The 26,133-nt window shown below is 50.1% G+C and overlaps 1 protein-coding gene across 1 annotated transcript; it reads right to left on the bottom strand.

Annotated features, from left to right (window-relative positions):
* Positions 1 to 298: 298 nt before the first annotated feature.
* On the bottom strand, positions 299 to 8,293 carry LOC120765350 (non-lysosomal glucosylceramidase-like). Its single transcript, XM_058424081.1, is given in 14 exon segments — positions 299 to 675; positions 771 to 962; positions 2,686 to 2,801; positions 3,130 to 3,272; positions 3,416 to 3,522; positions 3,671 to 3,822; positions 4,306 to 4,413; positions 5,057 to 5,161; positions 5,496 to 5,680; positions 5,783 to 5,895; positions 5,897 to 5,909; positions 6,191 to 6,344; positions 7,605 to 7,707; positions 8,043 to 8,293. Coding segments are annotated over 14 exon segments (1,884 nt in total). The 5' UTR covers positions 8,208 to 8,293; the 3' UTR covers positions 299 to 447.
* Between the last annotated feature and the right edge of the window lie 17,840 nt (positions 8,294 to 26,133).

The following is a 26,133-nucleotide window of genomic DNA, read 5'->3' as shown; positions in this document are numbered from 1 at the left end:
TGTGCCTGAGTGCACCAGTCCAATATCCTCACGCACACATTCACCCACACCTTGCTTTCCCTGCAGGACAGGTCCCTACCTTACCCAGCCAAAAGACTGCAGGAAAGAGGTCTCCTGTGCCCCTGGACAAGGTACCAGCTGCAGTTTGGGATGGCTGGGGAACCTGCAGGCCATCAGAGCCCTGAGCGATGGGGAAGGGGAGGCACAGGCTCCAGCAGCAACTCAACACACCGCACTCCGAGGAGACATCTCCCTCACCTCTGGTCCCCACCTTGTGCTCAGCACCAGCAGCTGGAAGGCCCCTGAGGTCAAGGGCATGTAGTGGAGGTAGGGAAGGGAAACAGCAATGTGAGTACTAGCACAGTGTGGGAGGGGAGGGTCTCTGCCTGCCATCTGCAGCCCCACCAGCCCGCGGTGCACCCAGCGCCCTGCCCAGTGCCATGAGGCTCAAGGGTGGGTGTGGCGCGGGGGGAGCTGTGCGAGCGCTGGCGCCTGGCCAGCCCGGCGCTCCAGGGCCAGCTGCATGCTCCAGATGCTGAGGGGCCGCATGTAGGCCAGTGAGCGGTACACCTTCTTCTCGCGATAGGCTTCTGGTGTCTGGAAAGCCATGCCCAGCCGTTCCCAAACTGTCCGGTAGCAGCCCTCCGCAGTACGGAAGCCTTCCTCCACCATGCCCTGCAGGAGAGGGAACGGGACCATCAGCACACCCACGGATGCAAGGTTGCGCGGCAGCACGTGCTGGGGAGTGCGGCAGTAGCATCCCTACTCACCTCCTGGATCATGGTGGCAGCCAGGGAGTAGACCACACCAATCCACACCTCGTTGGACTGGACGCTGGAGGTGTCGGGCACGCCGTCAGGTCTCATGCCGTTCACTGCCCCCATGGTGCCGCCCGCAAAGCCCAGCACGTTGTTCTCAAAGATGGTCTTGAGCGCGCTCAGAATGTGACTCTTGGGGAAAACCTGGGCGGACAGAGATGGGCTTGGTGCTCGTGTACCCCTCAGGCTGGGTCTGGAGCGGGATTAAATTTTCCATGAGGAAAAGTGCAATACTGCTCACTGGGTCAATAATAACAAATTTCCACCTCAGAAAAATAACAGGATGAAGTGAAATGTCTCTTCCCCCAAAAGGATAAAAAGCCCCCAAAGTACTTAACAGAGAGGTGCTGAACCACATTCCACATTCCTCAAGAGGATGCTGACAGCTCATCCAACTAGTCGATCTCCAAAAACACCTTCTCACCCACAGTCACTGGCCAAGTCCCTTCCCCATCGCTTGGGGATTTGCTTTGGGGGCCTGGCCAACCACATCATCCTCATCTGCTTTACAATTGTCAGAGAGACAAGAGCCAGGAGGCTCATCAGCACAGCCCAGGGACATGCCAGGTACTTAATTCTCAGTCTGGGTATGCCAGAGCCAGGGGAAACTGAGGCTGGGATTGCTGGGCAGTCCAAGCAGAGAGCTTTGGCGGACTCAAAGCAAAAGCAGCAAATCCTTCCGCTCTTCTTGGCTCAAGCCAAGCATCCCTGCAGATGTTCTTCCCCTGTGTGGCTCTGCAGATGAGCCCAGGGGATGCTGTGGGAATCAGTGAAGGGGTGGTGTGCCCTTCTCTGTCAGAAGCTTTTGGGCACGCTTTCTTCAGGACTGGATCCCAGGCTGCTCACTGCTGACTTGTGCATGCAGCGAGGCCACGTTAATGAGGTTACGGACAGGAGTGATGCCAGCCAGGCAACGGATCAAAATACATGGAAAACTCCATGAAATGTCATAGTAACAGAGGACAGGAATTCACCAGTCCCACATCCAGCCAGCTCAGAGCTCTCCAGAGAGCAGGGAGAAGTGCCACCTTCAGCAGGGGGAGTCTGAGGCTGGGGAAAAGCAGGCCAGACTCTGGACACCTGCTGTTTCCTCCCCAAAAGAGTATTACTGCAGGAGGGCTGGCCCAGATCCTGCCTGGAGCCACAGGCACAGCCCCGACCCCACTCTGGGTTAAACACAACAGGGATGACCAGGTAAAGTACCCCGAAGCTCCTCTCTGATTTGCCAACAGACAGTGAAGTGGTTTGTCACCCTCCCACAGATAAAGTCACTCCTTCCTCCACTCACGAGAGCCCTGTGCCTGCCCACGTCCACCAGAAAGCTTTGCTGTGACAACAGCCCACAGAGTACAGATAACCCAATGGTCCTCCACTGCCCCTCCCTCTTTAAGGTATTGCAACATCAGCAGCCGCTCTGACCATCCCACCAGATATGAGGAGTCTGCAGCCAATTCTTTTGTTGCAACTGAAGAGACACAGACTTTAAGACTTGGAATAAGTCATAGCTCCCTCCAGTATTAATTTTGGAGTTTTTAGAGCAGCAAATAACGTGGGAAGCTTCATACACTTTTTTCTACTGTTTTTAAAAAAATAGCACCTTGCCCACAGCAAACCCCACTGGAGCTAAAGCTATCTGCAGTTACACATCTCTACTGCATGGCTGCTCTGTGGGAGGGTTTTGGTTTAGGATGGGTTCCATTGTATCCATACAACAGCCTCCACTAGGGTGCGCAGAGTGAGAGAGCAGGCAGCTCCCCCCACACCAGCCCTAAAGAGTAACCCCCAATACATACGAGCCCTGCTGCTGCTTCCCTCCTGCCACAGATCCCATCTCACCCCAACCACACCAGGCAGCCCTTTCTCTTACCTCAAACTCCCCTTGGTCCAGACCACAAGCTCCGAGAAACCACTGCCCAGCACACTGGTCTGACATGATGCTGCTGGATGTGCCACTTCCACTGCTATCATAGTTGTAGTATTTTCCTGGAAAAAGCAAGAAGCGGTTTAAAATCGGTAGATTAGGATACTGGCTCATGTCAGTTGTCCCTGCACACCTCCCTGTGTGGCAGGGGCACAGCTGCTTTTTCCACAAGACTCTTCTTCCTTTCCTACACCTGTTCCCTCCTAGACACCTGCTTCTTCCCCTCCATTTAGAGTGGCAGTGTCTCCCTTCCTTCTCCCCAGCTTGCAGGGAGAGTATCACCCCTTCCTTCCCCCATTCCCCACAAGGCTCCATGATCCAAGGAGGAGCCACTCCCTTCCAAGGGACACACGGCCAGCTGAGTGTGGTTCACTACTGCTGAGCACCCACCATTCCAGAGCATCCTCTCAAACGCCTCCTTGCCCTTGCTCAGGATGTCCAGGTATTTCTGCCGGATCTCAGTATCCCCTAGCACTTCTGCCATCTTGCACATCATGCAGACGGCAGCCAGCCACAGTCCACCGCAGTAGGCACTGCCAGAGCCAAACAAGAGAACCATCAGGAATGTGGGACACCTCAAGGGCTCTATGACAAATGGGATACAAGGGCCCAGCTCTCAGCTATGTTCATACCCCACAGCCCCCATCTCCAACCCCCACCTGTCTCTGTTGCTCACCTGGCTCCATGCACCACCCATGCGTCATACGTCTGGTCAGCAAAGCCACCGTTTTCAATGAGCCCATCATTATCTGTGTCAAACTTCAGCTCCGACTCCATCACAGCCTGTGGGAGAGGCAGGAGATGGTCACGCAGTCCTCACATCCTGGAAGCTCCTCACACTCTGCTCTGGAGCATCCATCCTCTCAGGAAGCTGCTTGGCTCCTGAGGGAAGTGGGAAAGGGTGATGCTCCATGGTCTGATCTCCCAGTACCTGGCACACTGGCCACATGTCCTGCAGGTACAGGGAGTCACGTGTCAGGTAGTAGTCACGGTACACCTGCAGCACAAACTTCAGGTTGAGGTCCTTCCAGTCAGCAGTGTCGTGCATCAGGTAGGCATTGACACGCTGCCATGGCTCATCACCTACACCAGGACAGAGCAGATGCAGCAGCGCAGCAAGCAACAAACATCCCTCCTCCTACACAGGAGCAAGGACCCAAGGATGCTGTGATCAAACAGCACTGAAATAATGTGTTGTACCCTGTGCCATCTCTAGTGAGAACAGCCTTCCTGCTACTTCCCTCCGTCTCCCTTGTCAAAGCTCCATGCAGCACGGTCTTCATCACCACCCCACACCATCCAGCTTTCCATTCCCAGAAAATATAGAATCACAGAATCATTGAAGTTGGAAAAGACCTCTCAGCACTGCTAAGTCCACCACTGAACCACCTCCCTAAGTGCCACATCTACACTTCTTTGAAATACACCAGGGATGGTGGCACCACCACTTTCCAGGCAGCCAGTTCCAAAGCTTGACAATAACAGACAGGGTATTTCATACACAATACTAATTTCCCACAGTTTGGCATCCCCTCTGCTCCTCCACAGGCCCAAGAGACCCCTCACCTGGGTCCCCGATATCATGTGGCACCACATTCTTCATCTTCACCTGGGCTGTCTGACCACACATCAGGTACTGCCGGGGCTGGACATCCTCGTTCACCACAGTGACGGCTGCAGAGGACAAAACAGGACATGTAAGAAGGGCAGCAGAAACTGCTGCAGGAGAAGTCCAAGCATAAACACAGGCAGAACCACCAATACCAGCACACTAAGCAGTCCTTTGGAGCTCAAAGATCACAGCTGTCTACAAAGGGCTAGAGGACAGGCTGCTCTCCATCCCCCACTCAGCAGGGGACTTGCAACTGTCACTACCCCCTTAAAGGAGGGCTAGGAAGGGAATCCAATGGGCTCAGTCCTACCAGAGCCCAGCAAAGGGCCACGCTCCACACCCCTACCAACACCATCACCAAGCAGCCATCAAACCCAGCCAGAGCACTGGGAGTCTACCAACAGCTCCATGTGTCTGCTCTGAAAGGGGCAAGGACAGAGATGGGAAGACATGGGGCTCTCCCAGGGCAAGCAGAGCCAGCTGTGCACCCTGAGCATGGCAAGAAGACACCTCCAGTGCTGGGCACAGAGGTGCTGAGGCAGCAACATGCCAGGGCTGCAAGTCCTGGGCACAGCAGAGCAGCTGGAGGGGGATGCTGGCTCCACAGCACACATCCCTACAGCCGCAGCTGTCTCAAAGCCTCCGTCTCTTCCCAAGGTGAAGCCCTGAGCAGGCACCAAAGCAGAACCCTCTGGGGACACTCACCAATGTCATACTGCAGGCTGATCTGCAGCTTGGGCCACAGCATGATGAGAGCAAAGGAGGCGTAGAAATGGACATCGTACGTGTTGTACATCCGGTACTCCTGGCCTGGCAGGATGGGGCAGATGGTGAGGGCAAGGAGACTGCCATGGGGATGGGAAAAGGGGGAAAGGTCCTCCCTCCACGTGGCCCAGGACAGGGGGAACTTTCCCAGCACAGGCAGGGGCTCCCCTTCCAAGAGGGTTTCATTCTCTACATAGAGCACCAAGGATCTGGGGAACACTTCATGCCAAATCCTTCAGGGCTACAAGGGGTTTTCCTGGGAATAGCACTGCTCCCTACAACTGGAGTGTGAAAAACATCCCCACACTAGGCTAAAAACTCGGGCAACAGTAATGGGAGGGGTTGAGTTGGGAGAGTCCCTCACATCCTTGCGAGTTACCTTCCAAATAAGCAAACCTTCCGTACTCCCGCAGGACAGGGAGGAGGTGGGAGAATCCTGCCCCCGCCGGCCCCTGCAGGTCCTCGGCACAGCAATCAGGGGGCACCTCCATCCAGATGGTCCCCCCATCCGTCATGAAGTAGAGCTCATTGAAGAGGGCCGACTTGTACCAGGAAGGCAGCTGGCTGCGGGAAAGAGGGAAGCTCACCCTCAGAGGCTGAGCTGGTGATGTTCCTGCAGCAGCCAACCCCAGGAAGCCACTGGGAAGGTGCTCACATCTGCCCTACCTGTTCTCCAGGATGGGATTCTGCCATGCTTCGATCTTCCTCTCCCACTCCTTGTAGTGTGTCAGGGCATAATGGGACAGGGAAGGACCGGCATTGCCTTCGCTGCCAAAAAAACCGGGTGTACCGCCTGCCAAGTGAGGGTTTGGTGAGGATCCCGTGGGCTCCACCTGGGAAACCCACACGGACACCACAGAGGCGTACTGGACTACAGTGAACAGCAGATCTCGGCTGCTACTGCAGGGGCATTGAGGAGCAGGGGCTGGACAAAGGGTCCCCTCCCTGAGCTGGCAGGGCCACAGGCACGAGCAGTGGGTGCCAAAAGGTCCCCACATGGTACACAAGTCTGGAAGTAGGGAAAAGGGGGCTTTGGGGGCATGAGACAAACACCACTGGAGACAGCCCACCCACCTGAGGTGCAGCTTCTCCTTGGAGCCAAAGTGAACACAGGGCATGTCCCAAGCCAGCGCCAGCTCCAATGTCTTGTGCCCATGGGCAGGCACCCTGCAGCTGGCACACACTGCTGCTGCTGTCACCTCCCCCTTCTCTGTTGGCCTGCTTTTACCTGTCAGGAAAAATTAAGATATTCTTAAGCAACCAAGGAAGACAAAGGGAAGGTAACTGAAGTTCACACACACCTTGAGGGAGATAAGAGTGGGCACACCAAAGTCCCTTTACAGCCTGGAAGGTACAGCCCAGGGCTTTAAGGGACGATGTTGCCTCAGAAAAAAAATACCTGCCATGGGAGTAGTGGTTAAAAGGATTCAGTCATCCAAGAACAGGAACAAATCAGGCAGGAAAAGCCACCAGGCATGAATGGAAGCTACAGAGTATCCCATGACTGTATCTGCATTGCACTCAGAGACACTGTGACTTTCTAGGGACAGTCATTGTTTCCAGCTTTTTGCAGGGTGCTTGTGTCACGATGGTATTTAAGAAAAGCCCTGAGGTGGCTGGATAATTATATGCTGGTTCTGACATGTGTAAAAGGTAAACTCATTAGAGCAACCTAAGCACAGATCCTGACTATAATAATGTCTGGCATGCATGAAGGAAAACCACATCCCAATAGCCTGAAGAGCTCTGATTGCATCTAGGCAGGAAGCTTATTTTTCTGGAAAAAAATTACGTAGTAAACATTTCATTTACACAAATTAAGCCTCAAGAAATCTTGCAAAGACCCAGCATCACTAGTTTGTCAGCATCATCCTTGTTTAAAAACTGAGAGACATTAGGGAAATAGTCACCTTCAATGGCAATAGGAGGTGAGCAAAGGCTGGAGATGCCACCTGCTTCAAGGCTCCTCCCAAGGGAGTGAGCAGAGACCTGAGCATGGATGCAGAATCATCAAAGGAACACCAGAGACATTGAGAGAACTGTTACAGTTGGAAGAGGACAGCAAGTGATGGCAGCACTAAACCTCCTCAAGCACTGTTAAATGCTGGCCGGGAACAAATCTGACAGGACACAGCTCATATATCTGGACAGAGGAACTGAGAGAATGTGGCTGGGCAGCACAATGGCTCCCTAGCAGAAGTACGCAACCACACAGAGACTAATGAGATACTAGCACATGTAAAACAATAGCCAGGAAAAGTCTGGACACGGTACGAACAGCTTTTGAAGAACCACAGGAAGGATAAGGAAAGGGCAGTTTGCATACAGCCAAAATTTGGGAACAAGCCACAGCATCTCGGAGAGATTTTTAACAGCCACAGAGGCTGGAGGAAAGAACTCTGCCCTGCCTTGGGTGCCCAGAACCCACACAGCCGCCCATTCCTCCTGCTCCTCCTCCACCCGTCCCACGGAGGATGGAGGGACTCACCGGTGGGTGAATCCAGCCTGCCATCCCGCAGGAGGTCCTGCCACACCTCTCTACCCAATCCCGTGGGGTTGAATGCCGTGACATGAGTGACTCCTGTGCCAGCCTGGGGAAGGGAAGAGCATCATCAGGGGCTGCTGCCTAGGAGAAAATTAATGCTCCCCACCACCTGCCACCAGGACATCACACCCACTTCCCACATGCTGCCCGGCAACGCTAACTCCAATCTTGTTGCTCTCCTGACACCATCCGCAGAGAGGGTGCCCTCAGGGAGGTCATGTCCCCACTCCTGGCATCAGGCAAGCACTGAGAACCGCTGCCAACCCCAAGCCATTGCACACCCATCCTTTAGCCGCTGCCTGCAAACAACTCCTCCCCCACATCCAGCAGGGCTGCACAACCTCCCCAGCAGGAGCCACAGCAGCAGGGACAGCCCTTTACCTTCTCCCGGGCAGAGATGGCCAGGGTGAAGGGGTTCACGGCCGGGCAGTGGTGCAGCAGGACTCCAGCAACCCGCTCGCCATCCTTCTGGAAGGTGAAGGGCTCGTTCCAGTGCCCACCGCTCCCGTCCTCCTTCGCTCCCGTGCCGTTCTGCAGGCTGAACATGATGGACACCTGCACGTCCTCATCCCTCCTGTTCTCCACCTCCCAGATGAACACTCCCACTGGCAAGCTGGAGTCCTGGCAGAGACACAGAATGCTGTCTACAGGGCTGCTGCTCCACAGGCAGCTGCCGCAGCATCGTATCCCCCGCTGCTGGGGACACCACGCAGGATGCAGCGGGAGAAAGAGCACCGGGACTAATAACTTGGTCTTGGAGTCTGCTGCCAAGCTGAGGAGCAGCAGCAGGAGCAGAGGAATTTGGGACGCAGGCGAGACAAAATTGAAAAGAGAAGCCCTGGGCCGGCAAACGCCACATCGGGCAGCAGAGAGGCGGAAAGCGGCATTTAGGGCTCAGCTAGGTGTCTCATCACTCATCGGCTTGGCAGGTTGATACAGGCTCACGTGCTGCGCTGGGGTAAGAGGAAGGTCAGACGTGTCAGCAGCACAGCTGCCGCCCTTGCCCGGGGCTGGCACCAGCACGGGCAGCGCTGAGCCATCCCTTGCCGCAATCCCGAGCTCCCGCAGGGCCGCGGGGCTTCCCCCGCCTGGGACCGCTGCTGAGGGCACGCACGGGGAAAGGCGGGGAAACCCGGCTAGCGAGAGCTCTGCCCTCGCCGCCCTCAGCCGTCGCTGCCTTACCTTATAGTCACGGGGGATGACAGGAGAGACCTGGCGGCAAGTGAGCACCACGCTCTGCCCCGGCAGCTCGTAGACCAGCCAGGCACGGGGGTACAGGGCGTGGTAAAAGGCGTAGCGGCCGCAGTAGCCCCAGTTCCAGCCCTGCAGGCTGCTGGGTCTCTCCACGGACAGGACCTGCTGGTAAATCGTCTGCCCCTTGCACCGCAGGCACACCGTGAACTGTGGAGGAGAGGAGCACGTGCAGGGGATGAAACGAGCCCTGTGGCAGATGTCCTGACCGCCCAGGCTGCTGCAGCGACACTCACCCCCCTCGAAGACCCTACCTGATTGGCGATGACTGTTTCGTAGTGGTAAAGGCCAGGGTTCAGCTGCCAGTGGCAGAACTCTCCCCGCAACACAGCAGGGGAGGGGCTGTGGGTTCTATCGGGTATTATAGGGGAGGAGTCTTAGGGTTAAAGTGAAGGGGGGAGATAAGATTTCAGCCTCCTCAAAACAGGACTCCATAACTCCTCCCTTTATAAATTGGTTAAAAGGTGCATTGAATAACTTATAAGAACAGAATAAAAAAATGTTTGCAACTTGTGATATATGTGCTAAAGTTAATTCGTGTTATCAAATTATAAAAGGTAAATGTTAACTGTATAAATATGAGTGTTAAAGATGTACTCAAACTAACATAAGCAAAGGTAAAATGTAGAAACCAAAATGGGAAAATTTCCTCAGCTTGGGAAGCACAGGAGGGACACAAGGAAAGTATGATTGGAATTACCAGAGAGGGGGCCTTGAAACTATCGCTGCCGGGAATCCCTGAAAAGAGACAAAGAACCACGGAAGACGGAGATACAAGTCCGGAGACCACGATAATCACTTCAGATGGATATCTCTACTCGTCTCCGTCGAAATTAACATATCCACGACACACCCGGGCTCGGCCATCAGCTGCATTGTTCCACCCTACCGGTCCATTCAGACTCCCGATACCGGGACTTGCATAATTAATGAAGACGCCTCGGAGAGGATAACGTCAGAATCTCGGACTTCACTCCGCGATCTAGTGTATAAAAAAGGGTGGCTGGAGACCCAAAATTGTGAACTTGGGGGGATACCAGGCTGGCAGAAGCTGATATCCGTGTTCACCCAGCGGCGATCCCGGGCTCGACGCTGTCCTTTTAATTGTGGCTTTCTGAGACTGATATTTTGTCTCACAATAAAATTCTAAATTTTTGGTACATCGAATTTGGTCAATTTATTTATAACAATTCTGGTGACCCCGACGTGATTGGAGTGATACTGGGACCCCCGTGGGACCCCCGTCTCTGACCAGGAGGCGCCCTGCTGAATTCAGCGGCCTGGCGGAGCCGGGGTAGCCGGGTGGAACCGATCAACCACACGACGAACAAAAACAGCAAAAGCCACATTTAAAAGGGAGATAGGCGAGGTCAGAGCTCTCGGGGAACTCGGGGAGGTTTTTCTTTGGAAGCAGAACCTCCGGAGCCGCGGCGAAGAAATCTACTCATAAAAATCTACGTGCACGAAGAATCCACGCAGGAAAAGGATCGTAAGTATTGCGTGGTTGAGTGGGGAGTGACCGAGCGTGTGAGTGAGACGTGATTTTATCACAAAGCGAGTGGGACCCCAAAATCGCAGTTCCATTGTTCCGTGAGGGACGTGGTCGGTTGCGGGGGAAGCGAAAGTTTCGGGGGTAAAACGCACCTCACACGTTAAGCCCTGAAAACTCGGGGAGTTTTCGGAAAGGGGGGGTCGGTCACAGGAAGGCTGAAAGGGAAGGTTACGTCCTTACAAGAGTTCTGGGGACTGGTAAACCTTTCAGCCTTGGACCAGGGACGGTCCGGGGAGGAAGTAAGGAGAAGAGAGAGCTCGCACACACCAGAGAAAACCCGGGGGGGGAGCGATCACCCACAAAGGGTAAGTATCTGGTAAACCCACACCATGGGACAAACAAAAAGCAAAGCTAGTAAAAGGAATTTAAGAAAGACAAAACGGGGAACCGGTAAAGGAATCCCCGATATCCCAGTTGAGAGCCTGCTGGGATGGATGCTAGAACACTGGGAAGAATGTCCCATAAGGGAAAGAAAATCCAAGAAACAGATGATACATTATTGCATAGAAGTGTGGGGAGGGATGGAAATACGGGATCACGTAACTTGGCCCGTGTTTGGAACATTTGAGGGATGGATATGTAAGGCACTAGTGCTTTATGTCAGAGAGAAGGGAAATGCGGAGGAACAGGAATATGCTGGGATTTGGGGAAAAATAGATGCAAGGTTGCTACCTGTGAAGATAGAAAACCCTACCGCTGTCTCAGGGGATAAATGGGAACCCTTAGACAATTTACGTCCACCATACATCGTGCCCTCGCCCCCTCCCCTCCCAGAGCAAAATAATCCGCAAAACCCTGGGAGATTGGGACCTCCTTTGGGACGAGGAGTTCCTGTGCCTCCGTCTCTTCCATCTGCCCCTCCGTTGGAGTCACAGTCAGGGGCCCCGTTCCCACCGGTTGGGCTCCCTCTCCCGCTAGAACCTGTGCAGGTCCCTCAGCCACTGGGAGGGAGGACACAGAGTACACACACCCCTGCACCAACACGGGATGACCTGCTGCCTGATTTAGATTTGGCGGCTTTCTTTAGTCCCCCTGCAAATACACAGCAGAGTTGGGCAGAAGCAAAACACTCACCTCCCGCTAGGAGGACCAGAAGACAGCTAAAGAGAATGAATGAGGTGGAGAGTGAAGGGGAGGGTGAAAAAGCTAATCTTCTCCCCTTAAGGGAAATACCCACTGCTCCGGGAATTATCGGGTATGTAAACGTCCCGATTAATACCAGCGATGTAAGAGCCTTCAAGAAGGAGATGGGGAAACTTATGGATGACCCTTTAGGGGTCTCCGAAAGGCTAGACGAGTTTTTGGGAACTAGCATCTATTCATATGAAGATCTCACAGCCATTCTCCGGTTCTTGTTCAATACAGAAGAAAGAGAAATGATCAGACAAGCGGGGATAAGGGAATGGGAGCGGAGAAACCCTCAGAGCACTCCTGGAGATCAGAAATGGCCAAGCCAAGATCCCCGATGGAATGCTCAGACCGAGGAGGGTAGGAGAAGTATGATTGATATGAGGAACATCATCATACAAGGAATCAGAGAGGCCGTGCCCCGGGGACAAAATCTAAGTAAGGTTTTCGGGGAATGCCAAGGGAAAGATGAGACTCCCACAGAATAGTTAGAAAGATTGAGAAAAAGCCTCCAGATATATTCAGGGACAGACCCTGATTCTCCCGTGGGAGAGGTACTGTTGAAAACCCAGTTTGTAGCAAAATCGTGGGAGGACATCAGGAAAAACTGGAAAAGATCGAGGGATGGCAGGAGAAGGGATTGCAGGAATTGCTGCGGGAAGCCCAGAAAATCTATATGAGAAGGGATGAGGAAAAACAGAAGATACAGGCTAGGGTGTTAGTGGCTGCTGTAAGGGAAGCCCAGAAACAGGAACGCCCACAAGCTTCGGAGAAACCCTTAAGGAAAGCACCTCCGAAGGGGGCAACACATCCGCAGAAAGAGACTTCAGAGAATCGAATGGAGGGATTGGAATGTTTTTATTGTAAAAAGAAGGGACATATGAAAAGGGATTGTCCAAAGAGGATAAGGGATGAAAAGATGTTTCGGGAGGACTAGGGACGTCAGGGGCTCTATCTTTTGGGGTCCATAACATCGGGGGAGCCCTTGATAACATTGAAAATAGGACCCAAAGGAACAAAAATGGATTTTTTAGTAGATTCGGGGGCTGAGAAAAGTACATTTAAACAGTTGCCCCCAGGATGCCAAATAAGCAAAGAATCTATGGTGGTTATAGGAGCTAAAGGGGAACCGTTTAAGGTACCCATTGTAAAAAATGTGGAAATTGAATCAGAGAATAAAATTTGTTTGGGGGACATGTTGTTAGTAGAAGAAGCTGATTACAACCTGCTGGGTAGGGACCTGATTGTTGCACTGGGTATTAACCTCATTGTAAGGAATTCACAGATTATGGTTAGCATATATAAACTAACCCGTGAAGATGAGGACAAAATTAACCCCAAGGTATGGCATACAGGGAAGGAAGCCGGGAAATTGGCTATGGAACCTATATCAATTGAAATTGAGAGGCCTGAAGATCCCATAAGGATCAGGCAGTACCCAATCCCTTTAGAAGGGAGACGGGGACTGAAACCTATAATAGAGGATTTAATAAAAAAAGGCATATTGGAGCCGTGTATGTCCAGACACAATACCCCGATTCTGGCCATTAAAAAGGGAGATGGGAATTATAGGTTAGTGCAAGATTTGAGAGCCATAAATGAAAGAACAAGAACCCGGTTCCCTGTGGTGGCTAACCCCTACACCCTTCTGAATAGGATTTCCCCGGAGGATACTTGGTACAGTGTTATAGATTTAAAGGATGCATTCTGGACTTGCCCTTTAGCTGAAGGCAGCAGGGACTTTTTGGCATTTCAATGGGAGGATCCAGATACTAACAGGAAACAACAGTTAAGATGGGCCTCACTTCCCCAAGGATTTGTGGACTCCCCAAATTTATTTGGACAGGCATTAGAACAGTTGCTAAGTCAGTTCTCCCCTAGGAAAGGGACAAAGATCTTACAATATGTAGATGACCTATTGGTGGCTGGTGAAACAGAGGAAGGTGTAAGAGAATGTACCATTGATTTATTGAACTTTCTAGGGGAAAAAAGGATTAAAAGTAGCAAAACAAAAGTTACAGTTCACTGAATCTGGGGTGAAATATCTAGGGCATTAGTTGGTAAAAGGGTAAAAGAAATTGGATCCTGCAAGGATAGCTGGGATTATAGAACTGCCTCCCCCTAAAACCAAAAGACAAGTACATCAGCTATTGGGGCTGTTAGGATACTGTAGACAATGGATAGAAGGGTATAGTGAAAAGGCTAAATTTTTGTATGAAAAATTAACTGCAGAAAAGATCAAATGGACAGAACAGGATGATAAAGAACTGGAACAATTAAAGGGTGCTTTGGTAACTGCCCCAGTATTAAGCCTCCCTGATATAAATAAGAAATTCCAATTATTTGTAAATGTAGGGAACCACACAGCATATGGGGTGTTGACACAAGAATGGGCTGGAGATAGAAAGCCTGTAGGTTACCTTTCCAAGCTATTGGACCCTGTAAGCAGGGGGTGGCCTACATGTTTACAGGCAATAGTAGCTGTTGCCTTATTGGTAGAGGAAGCCAAAAAGATTACTTTTGGGGCTCCCATCACAGTTTATACCCCACATAATGTAAGAACAGTTTTGCAACAAAAGGCTGAGAAATGGCTCACGGATGCAAGACTTTTGAAATATGAGGCCATCCTTCTTCATGCTCCAGAATTAGAATTAAAAACAACACAAGCAAGTAACCCTGCTGGGTTCCTGTTTGGGGAAGCTTCATCTGAGCCTATACATAGTTGTACAGACCTAATAGAATTACAGACAAAAATTAGAGAGGATCTGGAGGACGAGGAACTTGAAGAAGGGGAAAAATGGTTCGTAGATGGGTCAGCCAGAGTTATAGAAGGAAAAAGAAAATCAGGATATGCTATTATAGATGGGAAAACTGGGGAAGTAGTCAAATCAGGCCCCTTGGGCACTTCTTGGTCAGCCCAGGCATGTGAATTGTATGCTGTATTACAAGCTCTCAGAGGACTTAAGGGGAAAATAGGGACTATTTTTACTGACTCAAAATATGCTTTTGGGGTAGTGCATACTTTTGGAAAAATTTGGGAGGAGAGAGGACTAGTGAACACTAGAGGGAAAGGTTTAATACATGAGGATTTGATAAGGCAAATTCTCAAGGCAGTAAGGGAACCAAAAGCTATTGCAGTAGTATATGTGAAAAGTCACCAAGCTGGATTGCAATTCAGAATACGTGGAAATAATCTGGCTGATCAGGAAGCTAGGAAAGCAGCTCTCCTAACCCTGGACACCCTGGATAGCAGAACAGAAAACCCCAGAGAATTTTCTCCTCATCCCACAGAAAAGGAGATAGAGGATTTCAAGAAAACAGGAGGTAGTTTAGTAAATGGAAAATGGAAATTGACTGACGGTCGGGAATTGATTCCAAAGGCCTATGCCAGGAACATATTGAAGAGATTACATGCACAAACCCATTGGGGAACTCAAGCTTTAGCAGAACAATTGCTAAAGTTCTTTGGATGCAAAGGTATTTTTGAGTTAGCAAAGCAGGAGGTTCAGAGTTGCTTAGTATGCCAGAAAATTAATAAGTCAAAGGTCAAGCACAGTGTATTGGGGGGACGCCCCTTAGCATATCGTCCTTTTGGAAGAATACAAGTGGATTTCACAGAGTTACCCAAAATAGGTAGATATAGATACCTGCTAGTGATAGTAGATCAATTAACACATTGGGTAGAGGCATTCCCTAGCCCCAGGGCTACAGCTCAGACGGTAGCACGCAGGTTGCTAGAAGAAATAATACCCAGATATGGGATCCCTGACTCCATAGATTCAGATCAGGGAACCCATTTTACATCCAAAGTCGTAAGAAACCTGGCAGAAGCTCTGGGAATCAGATGGGAATATCATACACCTTGGCATCCTCAAAGTCAAGTAGAAAGAATGAATCAAACTCTGAAGGCACAGTTGTCAAAACTTATGCTGGAAACTAAAATGACATGGATTAAATGCCTCCCTCTAGCCCTCCTAAATATTAGGACGCAACCTCATTCAGGTTTGGGATTATCTCCATTCGAGATGCTGTACGGAATGCCCTATGAGCATGGAATGCCAATTGGACACCCCCGGGTAGAGGATTGTCAGATCCAGTCTTATATTGTTTTGATTAACAAAAATTTACAGGAACTCCGGAGACGTGGACTGATAGCACAAAGCACCCCCCTGGGGTTTGCTATCCACAAAATCCAGCCGGGTGATCGGGTGCTGATCAGAGCGTGGAAAGAAGCACCGCTGTCATCGCATTGGGAGGGACCTTTCCTCGTCCTCCTCACTACAGATACTGCCGTGAGAACAGCAGAAAAAGGCTGGACCCACTCCTCCCGAGTGAAAAAGGTGGAACAACACAGCAGCTCTCCGCGGTGGAAAGTCACCTCAGCGCCTGGAGATTTAAAGCTGAGAATTCATCGAGACACCCAATGACCAGCGCTTATCGGATAAGTTGCACCCAGGCAGGATGTCCCTGCTATCCTTTTGTTCATTTTAAGTGCGGGTATTGTGAGCAAGTTTGGGTAACTCATTGTGTCTGGGGAGCTAGACCTTGGAATTTGTGTGTACCTTGTCACGAGGAGGAAGTCAGGCTTACCAATCTATTCCTATACGTTGCCACAGAATTGGGATTGTTCGAATTGGATTCTCCTGAGTGGTTCCACTATTTCACTAAAGGGATAAGGGGAGGATTAAATAAAAGGGCGGATCCACTCGTAATTGAGTGCAGGAGAATGTTGAAAGTACCCTGTAGAACAGATCAAATAAGGAGAACGAGGTGGGAGCAGTACAAGAGGCGATACGCTCAGAGAAGCACCGGCAGGGACCCGGAAGAGTATCCCTGCTGCCAAGAAGACGGTTTACCCCGCCGCTGGTGGCAACCCAACGGGCGAAGGGTGGAGCAGAGGGATAGGTCTATGGGTAACCCTGGTGATCCTGAGTCGAGCCATGTACCCCACGAATGGCCTCCACAAACCCCAAGAGGGGATGGGGAAAGGAACTAATCTCTCCACGGTCCCTTCAAACCTTACCAGGAATGGAGTTTCAGAATCCAGGGTACGAGTAGACTGGTTTACACTAAAAAGGGGGGAGAATCACAAATGGAATGAAGGGGTTAAATTGAACAAATCCAATCACCCAATGGCAATGGCTAGGAAAAGAAGGGAGGTAAGCAGTCTTCCTTTGATCACAACCTGCAAAGAATGTAACAAAACTGTCTGGATTGGAGGAAAAAGGGAAAGTACTTTTGTGGGATATCTACAAGTTAACCCTTTATGTTATGATAAGAGGAAACTGAAAATGTGTGCCTTGAGTGGGAAAACATATTGGGTGGGACAAAATGAGAAATCACAAACAGCTGCTCTAGCCAACGGACCCATATTACTCGATATGTTGGGGGAAAATGATGAAAGGGTTTGTTTAAGAATGGACAAAGTTTTTTGTTTTTCTAAAGATGAGGAAGGGTTAGACCCTGAGAACAAGACACAAAAGGTAGCCCTAGAATTTAAACGACAGGAATTAGCAGCTAAGAAAAAGAGAATGGAGCAGGAAAGAATGAGAACACTAAGTGAACAATATGAACAATTAGAAAAACAATCTAATGATTGGAGCCTGGCTACTTCCAGCAAAAACCTTTTCCTGGACTTGGTACAAGAAATTGCTACCGAATTAGGGCTGACTAATTGTTGGATCTGTGGAGGATTAAAATCCACAGAAAGATGGCCCTGGAAAGGTGAGAGTTTAACTCCTGAACAGTTGCTAAAATGGGATAACAAAATCTTAAACACTTTGACCCGACCAGGAGGATGGACACTGGATGAACGAGTAATAGGAACAATCTGTATAAGCAGAGAAGGAAATGTTTACAGTGATGTAGTGGGATACAATCCTTGTCTATCCACTCTAGCTGTAAATTCCAACAATAGATCCAAGATATGGCAACCAGAACCCCCTAATGGGTACTGGGGAAAGGAAAAGCAAGAAAAATGTAATTGGGTAGAGGAAATTGAACTCTGTTGGCATGAATTCGCTAACGCTAACCCTTATTACTCCTTGACTGAGTTGGTGGAGTTTTGGGACAAGCCGGAAAATATAAACATTAAATGGAAAGCACCCAGCGGAATTTATTGGATCTGTGGGAAAAGAGCATACAGTGAGCTACCCCGGAGATGGAAGGGGTCCTGTACCCTAGGTATGATTAGACCCTCTTTCTTTACACTCCCCAGAACTGGTAGCAATTTACTAGGGGCTCCTTTGTATGAGACCCTCAGCAGGAGAAAGCGAGAGGTGAAGAAGGAATTTCCACAAGTGGGAGGGAATCAGAAATGGGGAGAGGAAGAATGGCCTGCAGAACGCATCATAGAATACTATGGTCCAGCCACCTGGGCACAGGATGGAAGCTGGGGATATCGAACCCCAGTATACTTGTTGAACCGGCTAATCAGGTTACAAGCTGTAGTGGAAATAGTGTCTAACCACACCTCAGACGCCCTGGAGTTGTTAGCCAAACAACACTCACAGATGAGAGCTTTCGTGTACGAAAATCGAATAGCTCTAGACTATTTATTAGCGGAAGAAGGGGGCGTTTGTGGAAAATTTAATGACTCAGAGTGTTGTATCGAAATAAATGACTATGGAGAAACTATCAGAGATTTGGCTGCAGAAATTAAGAAAGTGGCACATGTCCCAGTGCAGAAATGGAATTCGATACTAAAAGCATCATGGTGGGATCAAATATTTGGAGCAGGAGATTGGTGGAAAAAGGTGGGATTCTTTATCCTGTGTTCTGTAGCCGGATTAGTGTTCTTACCCTGCTTAATACCCTGCCTAATAAGACTAATTCACACCGTAGTCCAAGGAATGCAAATAGCAGCCCTTCCTATGGACCCTGAATTAGCCTCAGGGGGATTAGCCAAAAACAAAGCTACCTCAAAAATTATGAACTTAACTGGGGAAAAGAGTACTGCTGCCCAAGTGTTAGAAAAATTTGAAGCTCAGATACAGGAGGGAAACATAGAAAGAACATATTGGAGCAAAACGACAAGGGAAAGGTTAACCGAATAATGGTTAAGAGGCTTTTTTATCTTGACAGAGGAAAAAGACTATAACCAGAACACGAATTAAATTGGTGAATTTGGAAGAGGGGGGATTGTGATATATGTGCTAAAGTTAATTCGTGTTATCAAATTATAAAGGGTAAATGTTAACTGTATAAATATGAGTGTTAAAGATGTACTCAAACTAACATAAGCAAAGGTAAAATGTAGAAACCAAAATGGTAAAATTTCCTCAGCTTGGGAAGCACAGGAGGGACACGAGGAAAGTATGATTGGAATTACCAGAGAGGGGGCCTTGAAACTATCGCTGCCGGGAATCCCTGAAAAGAGACAAAGAACCACGGAAGACGGAGATACAAGTCCGGAGACCAAGATAATCACTTCAGATGGATATCTCTACTCGTCTCCGTCGAAATTAACATATCCACGACACACCCGGGCTCGGCCATCAGCTGCATTGTTCCACCCTACCGGTCCATTCAGACTCCCGATACCGGGACTTGCATAATTAATGAAGACGCCTCAGAGAGGATAACGTCAGAATCTCGGACTTCACTCCGCGATCTAGTGTATAAAAAAGGGTGGCTGGAGACCCAAAATTGTGAACTTGGGGGGATACCAGGCTGGCAGAAGCTGATATCCGTGTTCACCCAGCGGCGATCCCGGGCTCGACGCTGTCCTTTTAATTGTGGCTTTCTGAGACTGATATTTTGTCTCACAATAAAATTCTAAATTTTTGGTACATCGAATTTGGTCAATTTATTTATAACACAACTTTACACGTTATTTGCTGTCTTGAAACCCCCTATATGAATATGTAAGAGGGCTGAGACTTGTTCATGATCCTAAAGTCTGTGTCTCTTCAGTTGCAACGGAAGAATTGGCTGCAGACTCCTCATATCTGGTGGGATGGTCAGAGCAGCTGCTGATGTTGCAATACCTTAAAGAGGGAGGGGCAGTGGAGAACCATTGGGTTATCTGTACTCTGTGGGCTGTTGTCACAGCAAAGCTTTCTGGTGGACGTGGGCAGGCACAGGGCTCTCGTGAGTGGAGGGAGGAGTGGCTTTATCTGTGGGAGGGTGACAAACCACTTCACTGTCTGTTGGCAAATCAGAGAGGAGCTTCGGGTGACTTTACCTGGTCATCCCTCTTGTGTTTAACCCAGAGTGGGGTCGGGGCTGTGCCTGTGGCTCCAGGCAGGATCTGGGCCAGCCCTCCTGCAGTAATACTCTTTTGGGGAGGAAACAGCAGGTGTCCAGAGTCTGGCCTGCTTTTCCCCAGCCTCAGACTCCCCCTGCTGAAGGTGGCACTTCTCCCTGCTCTCTGGAGAGCTCTGAGCTGGCTGGATGTGGGACTGGTGAATTTCTGTCCTCTGTTACTATGACATTTCATGGAGTTTTCCATGTATTTTGATCCATTGCCTGGCTGGCATCACTCCTGTCCGTAACCTCATTAACGTGGCCTCGCTGCATGCACAAGTCAGCAGTGAACAGCCTGGGATCCAGTCCTGAAGAAAGCGTGCCCAAAAGCTTCTGACAGAGAAGGGCACACCACCCCTTCACTGATTCCCACAGCATCCCCTGGGCTCATCTTCAGAGCCACACAGGGGAAGAACATCTGCAGGGATGCTTGGCTTGAGCCAAGAAGAGCGGAAGGATTTGCTGCTTTTGCTTTGAGTCCACCAAAGCTCTCTGTTTGGACTGCCCAGCAATCCCAGCCTCAGTTTCCCCTGGCTCTGGCATACCCCGACTGAGAATTAAGTATCTGGCATGTCCCTGGGCTGTGCTGATGAACTTCATGGCACATCCCTCTCTTACAAGTAGATGCTGTGGTTACTCCATGACTTCTGCAATGACATTTCCTATCTTAACTGTCAAAAATGAAAGTGTTGCAAATGTTGTATTTATTTTCAGCTGTGTGCAGGGGATTTTAATCTCATCGTACTCCTCACTGTGCTGCTGCTCTGCTGCTTTTGGCTTGGCTGGCAGGTTGTTTCCTTGCTCAGGAGCTAGATGATGGTTTTTGGTTTCTTTTTGCTTGCAGGGTTTCATTTTGTGTTCCTTTGTTCTCTTTTTCTGTTTTGGCAATAGCTTGCGCTGAGCTCATACTTCAGTCTATTCTGGTAAATACTTTGAATTCTTACTTAATTTTTTGAATATTTTTTTCCTTATAGTCAGAGGTAGTTTTTACTTTTTCCTGATAATTTTCTGAAATAAGTGCTTAACCAGAAAGCACAGCTGACCTTTCAGAAGTCTTTAACTTTCCCTTGAGAGAAAAGTTCCAGGCATCTACAACCAGATACAGAAAATCACCAGGGGTCCTGTGTACCTCAGTCCGACCTCTTCATCCCCAGGCTACTTCTTCTCCTTCCATGTTGCACACTCTAAGTCACAACCCTTTGCATCATCACCCAATTACAAAACTGAAAGTATTAAAGTTTTTTGTAACTCATCCAGACTAAGCTGGTTTTGTTTTTCCTTGACCTGAAGATGAACTTTTCTTGTACTTTCTTTCTCCAATATTCCCAGCAGTTACACAAACAAACCTAACAGTATCTACAACATGGACTTTGCAGCTGCAAGATAAATTCTGATGTTATCAGACTGGTTTCGTCATCATTTTTGCCTTTGGCAGAAAAACACCTCCAGACTTGCTGATCCTGGACAGTCCTTTGTCCACCTTTGGCCGGTGTCCCTCTTTGAAGGCATTGTGATGGTTCCTGTAGCTGGTGAAGAGACTGAGAGAACAGTATAGTGAAGGAGAAAGTGTGGTCCTCAAATAGTCCTTACCCTACAGAACAAGCACTTGTAACAAAAAACCAGATGAGGGTGGTCTTGGTGGCCAGGGCCCCAAAGCAAAATTTCTAGAGTTGTGAGAGCTTTAACCAGGGACTGTAGGAGAGAAGTTGATTTTGGAGATGCACTAGCTGGATGAGGTGTCAGCCTCCCCAGGAGAAAGATGGAATGTAGTTCAACACCTGAGTTGTTCATTCACTCTGCTGAGCAGAATTTTTTAAAATCTTTTTGAGGAAAGAGGGTTTTTCGCTTCCTCCTGTTTTTTTCCTGAAGTACTCTTTAGGGATAATTGACCTGGCAAGTAGTGTTGCCCTTTTCCTCATGGAAAATTTATTCCTGCTCTAGACCGAGCCTGAGGGCTCCACATGAGCACTAAGCCCAATGCCCCCCATCTCTGTGGGCTCAGAGCTCTTAGAGTCTGCAGGTTCCCCAGCCATCCCAAACTGCAGCTGGTACCTTGTCCAGGGGCACGGGAGACCTCTTTCCTGCAGACTTTGGGCTGGGTACGGTAAGGACTTGTTGTTTTGTCTGCGGCAACAGTGCATCGTGTCCAGGGAGGTTACAACCACCAGTAGGGAAACAGACAAGTCTCTGTTGTAAGCACGAGTGTAGTGGTGTGGGATTTGTTTTGGTTTTATTCTATGTTCTGTTAATTTATTGAATGGTTCCTCCTATGTACCCCGGGTTGTTCCCCCCATGGTCTTTCCCTGTTTTTCTCCCCTCCGACCGTTATATGTCAATCCCCCACTCCCCCCTCCTATGGGGTCTGCCTGTCATCTTGGGGCCTTCCCCTGGAGCTATGAAAGTTCTTCCAAGGGCGTGGAGTGATAGGTCAGATCCAGAGGGGGACCCTCCCTGTCACTTATGTTTGGTTTATAGAAATGTCATTCACCAGTGTGACCCGCCCCCCCCCCCCCCCCCCCCCCCCCCCCAAATGATCCCTGATTTGTTCACCCACTGCCTCTTCTCTTTGTTCCACCCCCAAATAAAAGGTGATGGCAAGGAGCCTGGGGGACTCTGCCTGGGCAGTTACCTGGAGGTCAGGAGGTTCTGTGCTGGGGCTCCAATAAACTCTTGTGACCCCGCTCAGCAGAGTCCGCATTTCTATCTCCACCATCGTTGCCTTGCACCACCTGTGCCTGCCGCCGAGGTTGTGTGGGAGCCAAGGCCCCACAGGATCAGATGAGCTGGCGCTGCCAGCTGTCTGTACCTTTTCATGCCACGGTGCCTGTGCTAGCCCAGGCGAGCGTGAGAAAGACCACTCCTTAGGCACCACGACACACGGGAATCCGTTTATTCCCCAAGCTGGGGAGGGGGTGAGGGAGAAGAGGGGTGAAGACAAAGAAGGTGAGCAGGGGCAGAGTTGGGGGTTCTATCGGGTGTTTTAGGGGAGGAGTCTTAGGGTTTAGGTCAAGGGGGGAGACCAGATTTCAGCCTTCTCAAAACAGGACTCCACAACTGCTCCCTTTATATAAATTGCTTAAAAGGTGTGTTGAATAACTTATTATAAGGGATTATTGGGAATATGACTTACTGGTTTGCAAAACTAAAATGAACATTATTAAGTAAATTAACAAGTAACAAAAGCATTTGAGACTTAATTACAGAGAATAAAGTAACAGAATTGATGATACTGAATTAAATGAATACATTTTCACTTAATGGGTTAATAGTTCAATCTCCTTTGCATTTGCTCTTCCTACCAGAAGGAGTGCAGTTGTTTCATCTCTTCTTTATGAAGGATACAGTTCTTACTGTTTGGTCTCAGCTTTGGTGCTGGTGTTGTGGGTGTTATTATTGTAGATGATTGTTGAGGGTTAAGTTTACTGTAGAATTTTTTCCCCCTCCCAAGTTGCTAGGAGACTAAATGCTGAGTGCTTAACCTGGACAAAAGAACTGATAACTTAGTTTGGGGGAGGGAGAAAAGCTCCCGGAGAGAGCTGAGGGTGGGGGGAGTCTCGAGGCTCTCTTCTTCCGGGGAGAACACCGATCGGGCCACTGCTGGCTGCTGGAGTCCACGGGTAACGGAGGAGTCTGGCCCTGGGAATTCTACCATCTGTTGGAGTATCCAGGAATTCGGAGTTTCTTCGCTGTCCTGCTGGATTTTGGGTGAGCCCGGGTCCAGCCGCTGCGGCTTCTCCGGCACTGCCACCTCTGCCTGCCGAGGACACCCCGTGCCTGCGGAGGACAGTCCACCGCGCCCGGCTTCCAGCCATCAGCGCCGGAGCTTCCACCGTTTGCCCTTGGGGTTCTTGGTTCTGTTCTACTACTGTTATAATTGCTGTTGGTTTTTTTTGTCTGTCCTGTTATATTTACTAGTAAAAGACTGTTATTCCTTTTCCCATAGCTCTGACTGAAAAGTTTTGTTGTTTTTTTTTTAATCTTCCAAAATATAATAACACGGAGAGAAGGATTTGAATTCCTCATTTCCTGGAGAGGCCTGCCTCTCCTTAGCAGACACCTGTCTTTTCAAACCAAGACAGTCATGATGACTGTGAAGCGAGGAATGGTGAAAGTGGCAGTGCTAGAGCTGTCAGCAGCACACAGCAGGGTCCGGCCTTCTCTCGGGGCTGTGCGGCTCTGCCACACCTCCTACACACCTCCTCTGCCACGCCGGCTGCAGGGCACAGCAGGGCCTGGCGCTCTCTGGCAGCCCCACCTCACCTCCTCTGCTGGAGACAGCTGCTGGGCACAGCAGGGCCTGGCACTCTCGGGCAGCCCCACCTCACCTCCTCTGCTGGGGACAGCTGCAGGGGACAGCAGGGCCTGGCACTCTCGGGCAGCCCCACCTCACCTCCACTGCTGTGCGGGCCTGGGGCAGGACAGCTGCAGCCGCGCAGCAGGAAGGGGTAGGTAGGCAGGGGAAAGGCAGGCACAGGACTGGAAGAGAAAGATTTTGGCGGGAAATAGGAGATCTCAAAACCCCTCGGTAAGCGCCATTTTTTACAAGGAGCGCCTGGGACGACACAGCCACTGCCTTCCCAGGCAGGGAATAGAGGATATGGAAAGACAGGGGCGAAGGAGGACACAGGACGGCGGGAGGATGGTAGTGCACCTGTATCACTTCTGGATGGTTTCCGACCTTGTCCTGCCTTCAGGGAAAGGGGGATAGGGGTGGAGAGGGGCACAGGGTGACGGAGAAATGTAGCAACTCTGTGTCATCCTGGCAGTTTTCACTCCTTGCTGCCCTCTTAAGAAGAAAGGGTAAGGAAAGATACAGGCAGCTTCACAGAAGCTGAAAAACTTGGAAGTTCACAGGAGAGAGGACCACGGATCTAGGGCACTGACACTCTGCATGCAAATCATCCATAATTGTCCACAGGTAGCCACTAGGGCTTTATCTTTCATAAGTTGCAGCAAACATGTCAGGAGAGATGGTAAGAGTCCCCAGCATGGTCCTTTTTGCAGGCAGACTAGCTGCTTGTAGCTCTTAAAAACTCGTTCCCATGAAGAATGAAAAGACTTGTGATGGAAGATGTTAGTTCATCTCTCAGTCCCAGAGAACCAGTCTCCTTCTTGGGAGTTTCCCTCCCCATAAGCTTTTTACCCCCATGTTTTTATGGCGGTCCCGAAGAGGTGACTTATGGGGTGCAGGTCCTGTTGTCCTCACTGGTTGCCCGCATTCATCCACCATTTGTTGCGTTGTGTGGCAACAGTGCATCCTGTCCAGAGAGGTTACAATCACCGGCAGGGAAACAGACAAGACAAGTCTTCGTTGTAAGCATGAGAATCCATTTATTCCCCCATATCCCAAGCCAGGGAAGGAGTGAAAGTGAAGAGGGGTGAAGACAAAGAGGGGGAGTAGGGGCAGGGTCGTGGGTTCTATCGGGTATTTTAGGGGAGGAGTCTTAGGTTTAGGTCAAAGCGGGGAGATCAGGTTTCAGACCCCACAACCTGTCCTGCAGGGAAAGCAAGGTGTGGGTGAATGTGTGCGTGAGGATATTGGACTGGTGCACTCAGGCACATGGATGCTGTAGTTGTCCTGGCCTGACACTGCACATACTGACTGGCTCTGCCCCAGGAGGGCCTGTGGCAGATACAATCCCCAGGGGAGACCCGGCTCCCTGGACGGTGACAATCTGAGCCCAAGAAGCAGGTCCTGGTCTGGTACCATGGCCCCCCTCCCTGCTGGCATCGGGGGCAGGCAGTGGAGCACATTTAAGGGGATAAATCACTTCAGTTCTTAATAAATCTGTCCAGCTGTCTACTCTCATTCTTCTTTAGTGTCTACTTTGGCACAGGACCAAACTGGAAGAGGGAACTCTTGCAGTTCCCCTTTATCGTCCTGGACTAGGCTGAAGGGCTAGGGAGGCAGGGAGGGGACAGATCCTGGCTGGTTCTTTGCGGAGTTTTGCTGGAGGGAGCAGGATGTGCCTCCCTACCCAGAGGTAAAGCAGGAAGGACCTGACCCTCGTTTTCTTCTCTGCTGCCTGCAAGGCACAGTAAGGCAAAGAGCCAGAAAATGCCTCTGTGGGGAGCAGCTGTGCCAGTGGCTGGCCCTAAAACAAACCCTGTGCCCTTCTGCCCAGGGCTGGGCACATTGCTTCCTTTTCCTCTTTTCTGTGCCAAGACAGCAATTAAAGGTTGCATCAACCCACCAACCTGGGGCGGGGGGAGGGTGTGAGCATTAGGGAGGTCTACTGCCCTTCCTGTTGTGTTCCCGGAAAGACAGTGCAGGGAACTGTGAATTTTGTCGGA

Source organism: Hirundo rustica, chromosome Z (genome assembly GCF_015227805.2).
Source record: "Hirundo rustica isolate bHirRus1 chromosome Z, bHirRus1.pri.v3, whole genome shotgun sequence".
NCBI lineage: Eukaryota > Metazoa > Chordata > Aves > Passeriformes > Hirundinidae > Hirundo > Hirundo rustica.
Note: the sequence above shows the minus strand (reverse complement) of the source record. Positions and strands in the feature narration are given on the sequence as shown.